The sequence below is a fragment of the Pelecanus crispus genome, chromosome 10, assembly GCF_030463565.1.
Source record: "Pelecanus crispus isolate bPelCri1 chromosome 10, bPelCri1.pri, whole genome shotgun sequence".
Lineage (NCBI taxonomy): Eukaryota > Metazoa > Chordata > Aves > Pelecaniformes > Pelecanidae > Pelecanus > Pelecanus crispus.
Window position 1 is genome coordinate 4,202,042 of NC_134652.1, and position 12,191 is coordinate 4,214,232.

The window sequence follows — 12,191 nt, forward strand, 5'->3', positions numbered from 1 at the left end:
GCAGTTAAATAGAATCATAGAATCGTTTAGGTTGGAAAAGAGCTTTAAGATCATCCAGTCCAACCATTAACCTAACACTACCAAGTCCACACTAAACCAGTTAAGGGCAGAGGAATAATTTCATGTTTCCTGGCTTGGTGGCTGGAATATTTATAATGAAAGTAAAACTAGGAATCACTAAGGTTGGAAAGGATCTCTAAGACCATCAGTCCAACCATCAACCCAACACCCCCATGCCCACTAAACCATGTCCCAAAGTGCCACCTCTGCCCATTTTTATAACACCTCCAGGGATGGGGACTCCACCACCTCTCTGGGCAGCCTGCTCCAATGCTTGACTACCCTTTCCGTGAAGAAATTTTTCCTAATATCCAATCTAAGTAGTGTGGATGTGTACAAGTCAGTGCTCAAACTTGAAGGCAAAAATATCCTTAGGGTTCTGTCTTTTTCTTTTTAAACAAATGATGTTTGTGTATGCAATTAAGATATGTGTATGTGTAAAGAAATTTTTAAAAGAGCATGAAGTTAACATCTTAAAAATAATATACCTAATGTCCTTATTTTTTTCCTCAAAAATGACCCTCCTTTCTTCAGATATTACCATTCAGGTTGTAAAGCGTCATTGAAGGAATTGTGCAGAATGAATTAATTTTTAAACGGAACTCCATTTCTCTCCCATTCCCCCCCCCCTTCTGCAGTTGGTGGGTAAGAGCAGCATTGCCTTTGCTCATCTGGATCTTACCGAAACACCAGAATCGCTTAGTGATGCAGTCAGGGAGGGTCTGAGGTCATGGTGGGGGGTTCCGCTTTGTGAGGGTGTGTCCCGCTTTCGGAGTTTTCGAGTGGCCACCGTGGCAACCGCAGAGCCAAGCCATGCCCAAGGGCAGGCGGTTCCACCCCAGCCAGCAGCACGCTGGTGCCTGGGTGAGCGCTGGGAGCCCGTGTCCCCCATGGAGCTTTTTTATTCTTAAACTCTCGAAAAAATGCCGTGCTGAGGGTGACTTTGTCCTTTAGCCGGAAAGGAGGGTTCCTGTTCTTAATGTTTATGAGGAAAAAGTGCCCTGGGTATTCAGAAGAAACCTCTGGCAGGATTTTTTTCAAGTTTTCCAGCGGTGCTGGAGGTCTCTTATTTTATATTTAGCCCTAGCTGATTTTCTTCATCTTCTGCAAAATGCCAGCAGATGTTTGCCTCATTTCTGGCCCTCAGGAGCAGTGCCGCAGCGCCCGGCGGAGGCCCTGGGCTGGGACATCTCGGCATCCCAGGGCGCTGCGACACATGGCTGGCACAGCCTGTTCTTCGGTCTCGGAACCCGTGGGCCTAACGTTTTGCTGAGCGGTTCCCCAGAAGTTTTGTGCTTTCAAACCTACGGTCGTACAACAGCTGAAGCAGCGTGGGGGGAAAAAAAGATGTCACAGCATGAGTGGCTTTGCTAGATGGATTATGGCTAGATAAACAATTTTTGGGAAGTTCCTGGAGAAATAACATTTTTATCTGTTTTACTGATCTGTGTCGTAAGGTCTTTACGGTAGTGGTTGTGTTGTGTGTGGAGGCTCCTGATTTTCCCAGAGGCCGCTAGGTGCTGCTGCAATCCAAATAATAAAAAATAAATAGGAAAATACAATTTTGCCCACATTTCTGATTTATTTGTTTTTGTTGTTGGCTTTTTTTTTTTTTAATGGATCACAATTTTCATTATTTTCTAGTTTGCTCATGTTGGAGTATGCCAGAGTCAACCTGAGTCAACTACAAGCTCTGCACTAAAGCAGGTCCAGGACTCAGGAGCAGCTCAGTATATTGAGGATAGATTGCCGCTAGCATACAGAGCTCAGGAGCAGGTGAGTTACTGTGGGAATACAGTCAATTTACAGAGCTCCTTTTTGCAAGATATCACTTGCTAAGTTATAAGTAAGAATAGCAGTTACGGTAGTTAGCAAAGCAGTCGTAGTGGACTGGCAGACTTTGTGCCTCAGGGAGTAAAATGATTGCTAGCTGTGCTGAGGAAGAAACATATTTTGCTGTTGCTCGGTTATAATTTTGGATACTCAAAGTCCTGCTGTAGTTACTGCTGATTTCCATCATCAGTTACTTTTCCTTTTTATTAGCTACTATAGCTGTTTGCAACACATTTATGTGCCAGAATATATTATGATCGATCTCAGTCCAAAATCTGTGTGTAAAGCTCTGTAAGAATGTTTAATTGAAATTTGATGATCTGTTTTGAATTGAATGTCAGAAATATCTGTATATTCAGGCAAAGGATTATTTTTTTGATCATTAAAAAGTTAGAAGCTTCCCATTTGAAACACTTTTAAGGCTTGCTTAAAAACGAGGAGATTTGGGACAATTTTGGAAACAAAATACAGTATTGTAAGAAACCGAGTATTTAAAATGTTACAATTTCATAAGCACATTTTTAGGTCCTTATTTTATCATCTCACTGAGCTTTGCTTTACCCACCCGCTTTGTGCACAGAACATTTTCTATTTGCATTTTCTATAAGCATAGCAATTATATTGAGTTCATTTCACAGATGTTGCTACAATGAAGAGCAGAAATGGGCTAGGAAGGAATGCCTGAAAGGGAAGCTTGGGGCTAGTGAAAAGAAAAGCAGAAGATAGTACTGTAACATGAGTATACATTATGTTGATGTTACATATACCTCTCTGTGGAGCTTCTGGCCTTAGCCACTGTCTGAAAAGGAGAACCAGGTTAGATGGACCTTCTGTCCACACTGGTCTGACTGTTCACCTGGTGGTTTATGCCTTGTATTTACCAGCCCTTCACTGTTAAAAAGAATGAGTGGAATTCCTATCTGTCATAAATCAAGAATTAAAATGAGGTCAGCGGTGAGAGTACGAAGATGCATTAAAGGCTAAAATGTGATGTCGCAGGAACAATCTGAGGAAGTTTGTTTATGTGGCATTTGTAAAAAGTGCTGGTAGTGTTGGAAGCTCGCTGCATGTGAAGCTGGATGTCTCTAATTTCTTTGTACGAGGGAACTCACTGGCTGTGAGGTTAATTAATTTTCTCAGAAATATAGTACTGTTTAAGTTTATATTACCTCTTATTTCTTACTTCATGATAGTCCTGTAATTACTCAGTAATAGATTTTTTTAAACATTATTTAACATGGGGAATCCTTCCAAGAGATGATATTCAATATTTACCATCTTGGTTTTCAATTTTCCTGCAGCATACAGGCACTGGTAGTAAACACTATTCCTAAAACGTTAAGATTGACATGTAATTGCAGTAGGATATTTTAGTAAGTCTTACATTTTACTGACTTAGATGGTACTTATTTTTAAACACATATATGAGAATGTGTCCATTGAATTTACTTATCCATTGAACTACAGTCTGGTTGAATCTGTATCAGAAAACAAGTGAACGTGTGGCACGTACCTAAAAAAGGTAGAGGATCTGCCTAGTATGCCACATACCCTAAGATATGGTCATGCAGTTCACTCCATGCAGGCAAATTTTGTATTTGGTGATTCTTCTTTCTGGATCAGGCCTCCAGTTACATTTATCTTAGAACTGATTCAGATTCACTTACTCTTGAAACACGTTTTTTAAATTGTTACATTAAAACTTGCTCTTCTGTTTGGAGGTGAATATCGTAGCTGGAACATGACAAATGTATTCCACAATGTTTAAAATAAAAATTGCTAGAGCATTTATAGAAAAAACATAAAGTTCCCAACATGAAGCAGGAAAATAATGCTTGGGGAAGAACAGAGGCAATCTAATAGTCCAGAAGAGTTTTCAGTGTTTCAATTTTTAGCTATTTTAATAACATTGCAATCATATATAATAAACAAACTTTAACAAAATTAAATATGTTCAATTACTTTGAAACTAGTTCTTTTGCAGTTGTCCTTTTTTCTTCTAAAACTCTAGTTTCATTTTAGAGACTGGATGAACATTGTGTTAAAGAATGAGATTATAAATTAGGTATGCAATTAATACCTCCTCCACTTCCCCTGCAATAAGCAGCGTACATGACATTCAGTACATAAATCATAGATTAATTCAGGTTTGAGGTCCCTTTGTAGTTCATTTTAATTAGCTTTAGGCTTACTAGTGAATCAAACAAGGCAATCCTGACATGTAACTAGTATTTTGCTGCTTGCAGACAGAATGTGTCATTTCTTATATGAAAATTCACACTTTTATATTAACTATGTATATATTCAGCAAGTCAAGGGTACACAAATCATTCTTGTGATTTTGTGGGGGGAAAAAGAAAAAAACAGAGGGTCCACATTACCCCTATAAAATTATGTGCACTTGAAGATTTAACATATGCATATGGCTTCTGTATTAGAACATAGGCAGCTGTAATTTCAGCACCTGTCAAATATAAGAACTAAGACTAGTAGACTCCAAACAAGGTATGTGAAAATTCATTTTTTTTTTGCTATTATTTCTTTCTTTCAGAGAGCAGCAAACAACAATTTCCCATTTTCTTCTCATGACAACAGACATTGTCTAGAGAACGTAGGAGAGTATTTTGATTTTGTAAGTACCCAGCACTGAGAAAAATCAAGCAAGTTCACATCTCTCAGTCTGCCAGAGATTAAACACAGTATCTTTTCTCTCCCCTGCAAAAATTATAGATGCTAAAAATTGTGAGAAGAGAAAAATGTAAACAGCAAAGAAAACCACACTTTTTATTAGTATAGGGATGGGACTCCTCTGGGGCTGGCACGGGTACACAGAAGTACACATGGTCATTGAGAGTGGCAGAATTCAAGGGGAACAAAAATTTGGGTGATTTGGGTCTCTGACACGCATTTTCTAGTCCTGGTTTTTATGTCTTAACATGGTTTTGAACCCAGTTATATGTCCTCTTAGTCTGCTACAAGTGGTTGGCCTTGTGATGAACTTTTGTAGGCGTCTCAGCCACTCATAATTCACAGTCGCACATATTTGGTTCAGACTCATCCTTATCATAAGTTTAACCAAAGTCCATAGGACACCCACAATATATCTCCAGAATCTATTATTTTCCAATCCACATCTCATTATAATATACCAATGTAAATGTACGTTGCAGAAGCCACAACTTTGAATAGAATTTAAACTGCTTTGAGCTTTTCTGTATGTTCAACTGTTTCATGTTTTTCCATTTTTCTTAGATTGTTGACATTTTTCTAGGCAGCAAAAGAAATAGTGCAGTTCACAAGATGAGTAGAGGAGGAAGCAGCGAATCGTGATATTGAAAGTTGGTCTGACTTTGGGCTCTCTTAGACCTAGATTTTTTGGTATTCATTATTCACTGAGTAGCCTCCATTTCTGCATGTTGTAGAGTCTCTCATAGTTTTAGTGATACTGATCAACCATAATTCCAAATAAATTTCCTGCAAGCTATGGAGTGTGAAAATCAGGCTCCGTCTCTCTGTGTTTGGACACACAAGGGATAGTTCTGAAGAATCAGATTTCATGCTCTGTCTCAGTTTCTTTATTGCAGTCCAAACATAGAATTATTAACCTATTTCTTTGGGTTACTCTTAAGATTAATTTGGCCGAGTATAGCTAAATAGCTTGGGGTATATAGCATGCTACAGAAATGCAAAGTGTAAGTGGTTTATTAGTACTAAGAGATGGAAGGTCAACAGATTTCCCATTATATATGCAACCAGAAATGTTCATACAGGCAAGTCTGACAATATTATTTTTAACTTGCTAAAGATCAGCCATGAGTTCTTGAAATCACTGTGGTAACAGCTTCGTTAACTTCCCAGTGGGGTAGTGACTGTTACAAGATTCATCTGTGAAACTGTGATTGTAAGTCATATGTTTACATGAATTTTTCTTTCTTTTTTTTTTCTAGGGTATGGGCCGGAGGAAGGTGGAACCAGAGAGACGGCAACAGAACTCACAGAACTTCTTGCTATGGGCTCATGAATCAGTTCCTAGCAACAAGGATGGCTTAACCATTTATCAGACATCATTTGTGAAAGAACAAAATACTGAGAGCCCATTTTGTAGGCGGTACCCAAAACACCACTCAGAAAAACGTTGCGCTAACAAACCCCTTCCTGAGAATGAAAAAACTGCAGCCAAATAAGTCATCTTAATTACAAAAACACCTTTGTGGCACTGACTTATCATCCTTAGAGCCTGTTCTCGAGATCTGAACTACTTGTTACTCAAATGGATGATGAAATAAACATTTGTGTGAAGTGAATGGGGTAGTACAGTTGAGAGTTCATTAAAATCAACAATCGTATGTTACTCTGAAGACAAACATTACTTCAAAAATTTTAATGAGGAGGAGCATCGCAAGGAAAAGCATGTTTGTACATAGTTTTAGAAATACCTCTATTAGGAGAACAGAGGTAGTGATTGTACTTGTGTTATTTGATACTGGTTGACCCTCATCTTGATACAAAAGCTCCTTCAACTTCAGAATCAGTGGTGTGGCTGTACCTCAAGCAGCTGACAGCACCTGTGTTGCCAGAAGTGTATAATGGAACTGGATCCTTGAGGGTTTACCACAACAGGGAGCCAGAATGCATGTTCAGGTAAGAGATCAACTTTTCTGAAAGGTTTCATGGGTATGAAGGCAGGTTACTAGCCATTAGAGAAACTAGATAAAAAAAGAAGCTGCGCATTGGACTGCTGTGCAAAATAACTGTAACGTTTGGTTATAACACAGCAGTTGTATAAGTAAAGAGAGAAAGGATGTTGTAAACAATGTTTGCATGACTGTGTGTGCCCTCACAAAATGTGAATGTACGTATGTATGCGTCATTCGTGGCAGTAAGGGGGGAAAAAGCTCAAGCTGCAAGTGGAAGGCTGCGTGGGGGTTTGAGTTTGAGGTGGACTGGTTCTGAAAAGAACTTAGGATTTTATAGTTACGTGTCCCTAAGGAAATGAATTCAGAACCAATCCTCCAAGCAGTCTGCTCCCAGAATACTTACGGTCTTTAGGATATGGAAAGCATTAGAGTCAGGCCTCTAAATAATGTGTTTTCCTCCTCTGGATCATTTCCATTAATATCAATAAAATAATAAACCAAACTGTGTGTCTTAAAATATACCAGAAATAAGCTTGTTGCTATGCAAAATAATGTTGACTAAAAGAATTTAAGCATAAGTTTATGGGATAATTTCCTTTGTTTACAAGATAAATGGAAAAATAAACCCTCAACCCTTAGAATTCCCTGCATCATAAGAGATGCATTGAAAATGAGCTATGTTAAGAAATGATTTCGGCCTGTCAGTGAACAGAAATATCTTTTTGTATCAGCATGGAATGGTGACCTTTTTGCGTGCCATCAAAATAGATTGTATTAGAATATTTCCCCAAACGTGCAGCAATTTTATTAGCACATGCTGAAATAATAAACTTTTTTTTGGTATGAATCTCCCCCTACTAAAGTTCTTGGGGTGCTGCACAATATGTAGAAATGCAAAACATCATTGAACAATGTAAAAACAGATAAAAAGCCAAGTAACATAGTGTTATTAAGAAGAATTATTTTTTCTTAAAGTAAAGACAGCCTGCCTGACAACTCCAGAGTCAGAATTTCCAGAGCTTTAGCCAACAATTTCATCTCCAAACTGATTCAAAACTGAAGTGTGTGCCAATCACATGGTAAATGAAGTACCCCATGCTGTTTGGCATACTCAAGAGGGCAATCTTGGACCTCCATCAGAAGGAAGAAACACATTCTTGCTACATTAGTAATGTTTATCTGTGGTTTAGCGTTACAACTGGATATGGTGAAATAAATTGCTGTAGTTTGTTATGCCTTAAAACACCAATAGAAAGATTCCAGATTTCTTTTTTCCCCCTCTTTTTTTTTCCCCTCACATTTTGACTCAAACATGGATTTTTTTTTTTTTTTTAAAGTAACTGTGGATTAATATATGTTCTCAACGATACTGTGATAAAGATTGCAGAGGAGAAACTGGAAAGCTCATGAAACCTCTATACAAACTGAAATATACTGTCCTGGGTTGAACAAAACAGGTGATTCCCATATATCTCATGCTCTGGCTGTGTTTCTTGGGTAAATAACATGAGATACAAGACACTGAATTTTGAAATTAATGAGAAAAGCCCCAGATGAATTCCAGAAGGTCATAGCCTTGTGTACTTTGGATAGAAACCATTAGTTTTGTTTAATCATGTGATAATAATGTCTCTGAGAAGAAGGCCCTATTGCGTGAAAATATTTTTGCAGTATGGGGTGTTTTCCTTCTTGGGGGACGGAGGAGAGGGGAGGAGGGCTGTTAATTCCCAGAAAGGTTTCCTAGTCAGTGCAGGAAAGTGCTCCCAGCTGGTAGTTAATTAGGATCAGATGGGTGTAGGTAGGCTCAGCAGAATGAGCATACTGTAGGTTAACTCAGCCAAATACTGCTCTGGAGAAGTAGAGGTGCTGGTGAAGATGGACTTTTTTGTAGCTTGTTTTCTTAAAAAAAAAAGTGAGTTTGCTGCAAAATTTCCTTGAACAGTATCTCAACAATTTGAACGCAGCCAAAACCTCTTTACAGAAACAACAGGCTTGGTACTATAATCCTTTTGAATAAGTAGCTATCATTGCCCTCTGTTTTTTCTCTCAAGTCTACATCAATTTAGGGACTGTCTATACAGCTTTCTTAAGAAGTCTCTTTTGTGTTAATTTAAAAGGGTTTTCTGCATGTTAGCTAAATTCACAGAACTCAAGCAAAATTGATTAAAAAAAAATTAAACCAAGGGGATGGGTGGATGGCTGCATGTTCCTTTGGTTTAATGAGTTGATACTTCCCAGCTGAACCCAGCAGCAGGCTAAGGTTGGTGATTAATATGGCTGAGCTGGAGAGTAGCAACTTTGTCACTTAACTTCTCACGCCCTGGTTGAAGACAGCTTGCTTCTCAGGCTGCATCTGTTCAGCTGCATTGGAATACAGATTTATGCTTGTGTCCTTGCGGTTATGTCCACTTGTTTTAAGTGTGGTTTTTTTTTTCTTTTCCCCCCTTTTTCTGCCCTGGTTGCTGATAACTAGATCTGAGAAAATGGTCTCGCTCAAAGCTGCTGCTTCTTGAACCACGTGGCCTCCTGGTAAGCTAGATGTCAGCTTTCCTCCTATAGCTATATTTCATTTATGAGATGCTGTGACCTATGAAATGCTTTTAGTGGTCATTTTGACCCTGATAGACAAACTATTGACGTTGTATGATAGTGGATTGGTTTTGGTACAGTAGGAGGCAAGCTTTAAATTTTGCCTTTTGTTTACTTGGTGCGTAAAAAAGCTTAAAGAGTTGCTTAAAGCCTGAAGTGCCTGGCCTGTGGGGAGGGTTGGGTGGAAGGGGGAGCGCTGCTGCTTGTGGAGCTAGTAATTCAATGGGGGTGCAGCAGTTTGACTTCCAAGTCATCTGCTGCTAATCTAATCACTCTGCGTTCATAATCGAATCACTCCATGTAGCTGAAATGTTGTTTCTTAGCGTGTACTCTCAAGGTTAGTCTGAGTGAAGTAACTTAATATAAATGTTGCACTGAAGATGAGTCCTTTTCCTTCCCTGGGCTATGCAGTAGCAATGCTGTTGGAAATCTGTCTAATCCCAAAACTGGTGCTGATTTATTTACAGTGATATAGTGCAAGTGTGGATAATATTAAACTTCTACAAATGTTCTTATACTGGTTTAACTTTTCCCTAGCTGAGCAAAATATTGGTGTAACTGTGACGGTGCTAGTGTTGAACTGAAAGTATAGGCCTGTATCTACTAGAAATGTTTATGATGATACAGTGGCCATGCTGGCTGACAAGAAATAAAATTTCTGAAATTAAGTAGAAACTTTGGCTTAGGCATCTCTATCTTTAAAGCAGAGTCTGCAAATTTTTTTTTTTTTTTAATTATTATTCCCTACGCTTCGCCCTGCTGCTGCTGCATTATCTAATGAGCAGTAGATGGCAAGTACAGAGACCCATTCCAGTCTGGAGTGGGAAAGGCCTATATAGAGCTGCTTCATCCTAAATTTCTTGTTTTATGCCTGCCTCCCCAACGAAGTAATAACATAATGAGCTGTTAAAGCGTTATCTCTGGAATATCTAATTAAAGGGAAGTCTATTCACCAGGGAAGTAGTCCTAACTGACCTTAATTTGGACGTATGGCAATAGTGGGTGTGAGTGAACCACTAAAGCACCCAATTTATGATTCAGGCAGGCAGCTGGGTAGCATTTATGGAAAGCACATTATCAGCTTGCTCTCTTGTCTGATCATGGTTTGTTATACTTCAGTATATTCACCTGAAAGTGAAGTACCTCAAATCATCATTTCTTAAATGTGGTGTACAGAAAGAAACACAGTTTGAAATAGGTAAGTTTTAGCCCAACAGAATCAAAGCAGCGCTGCTCAGAGGGGACCTCTGGGACACACCTAATCCAGCTCCCTGCTCAGGCCAGACCCTTGTCAGTGCAGGATCAGCTCAGCCGTGGCTTTGTTGATCCGAGTCCAGAAAGCCTTGAAAGAGGGAGCTTGCACAACCTCGCCAGGTGACCTGTTCCAGCACTGCAGGGCAGTGCTAGAGAAAAACGTTTTCCTAAAATCCATCCTGAACCTCCCAGTCTGCCCTCTGTGACTGCCTCTTAGCACATCATCGGGCACTATCAAAAAGTTTGGTTGCATCGCCTTTGTAACTATTCCTCAAGTCATGTACCTCTGACCATCTTTTTGCTGGATCCTGTCCTGTTTCTCTGCAGCCCAAAGTTGGTCACAGTATTCCAGGTTCAGCCTACAATACTGAGGAAATAATAATGTCTCTCAGCCTGTTCATGGGAAGCGATTCTCAAAACCTTAATGTCTCCTGAAGCCAACGGGTTGAAATCATCTGGACGGTCTGTAAAACAGGGGTTAAAAAAAAAAAAAAAGCTGGGTGAGCTTGCATTTTCTCCTTCTTTCTTATGCAGCTAATTCTGTATGTAGCAAAAGTGGAAACTTTGTAGAATTTACAGAGACTACATATATTTGAAATCCTGTTAATCTGGTGGCAGATGCTGGAGATGCCCAGGTCCCAGAAGTCTTCCATGGGCCCTTAAAATGCTACTTCTGGACAAGTTGAAAGTGCCTTAGTCTTGACAGCACCCAACTCAAACCTGTATCGGGGAAAAGCTCCACAAATTAATTATTCTCTTGTCACCACCGTGCTTTAAATTGGGAAAATGCTCAACCGCATCAAGTTTCTTCAGAGGGTACATGAAGAGCAGCTATTATCATGTCTGTGTGTAAGAGCTTAATTATTACAACACCCATTTGAAATTGGTTCTGTTCTTTCCTCTGTTCTTGCATTGTTTCAGGGAGAGGGTTAGGGCTTATTACACAGTGGTGCAAGTTTTCTTTACTTTCCTCTTCCTGAAGCTGTCTCATGTGTATGGAATATTTAGACGTTCATTAAAGCAGCAAGAGAAAGTTCACATGTATACATGAGTGAGCATGATGATCTAGCCCAGGGATTAGGACACCCACCAGAGAGAGGGGGTTGCCTGCGTCAGGGTCCTTGTATGGCTTTTAAATTTGAAGTAAACATTAATTGAAGCAAGGACTGGAACTCAGGTCTGCCTGCTCACAGATGAGCGCCCAGACCACTGAACTAGAGAAAACCCTGTGCTTTCTTTCAAGCCCAATGTTTAACTATTTCATACAAAATGTAGATGCTCTGGCAGAAGGGGTATAGAGTGGTCTTTTCTCCAGACTACCTGAACCAGTTCAGAAAATCAGAAGAATCTTAGGAATGCCCTTCCCTCCCCCCCCCCCCTTGCTGTGGGATGTCTAGAAATAGTAATATGATCATAAAGCACTACCCTAATAGCAATGAATTAATCCTTCCAGTAACCCCATGAAGAGTTTAAGTAGTAGTACTCATTCGGCAGATGACTTAATTGTGGCATGCTGTACTGAGGGTGATTGCTCAGTCAGCAGCAGGGCCATGACTATGAAATGGAGGAGTCCCTGACTCCTAGGCTTTTGCTGTAACCAGCACTTCTTTCCCTGTGCATAGATTTGCTATAGAGTATTTAGAGCTTCATTAGAGACCTAGTTGCCTGCCAGTGTATTATTTTAAGAAACTAATGGCTGTGTGTATGTTCTTATGATACCTTTCAGAGTGGAATGAGACACAAATTTTGTAACTCAATGCATGCTATTTCTGAAACGGAAGTGTTTTTTTAAATTTAAAATTAACATCCGCTCTCCTT

General features: G+C 39.5%; 1 protein-coding gene across 1 annotated transcript; it reads left to right on the top strand.

Moving 5' to 3' along the window:
- The first annotated feature begins 873 nt into the window (after positions 1-873).
- TEX36 (testis expressed 36) lies at positions 874-6,087 on the top strand. Its single transcript, XM_009481160.2, is given in 5 exon segments — positions 874-924; positions 1,705-1,836; positions 4,445-4,525; positions 5,841-6,061; positions 6,063-6,087. Coding segments are annotated over 5 exon segments (510 nt in total).
- The last annotated feature ends 6,104 nt before the right edge of the window (positions 6,088-12,191 follow it).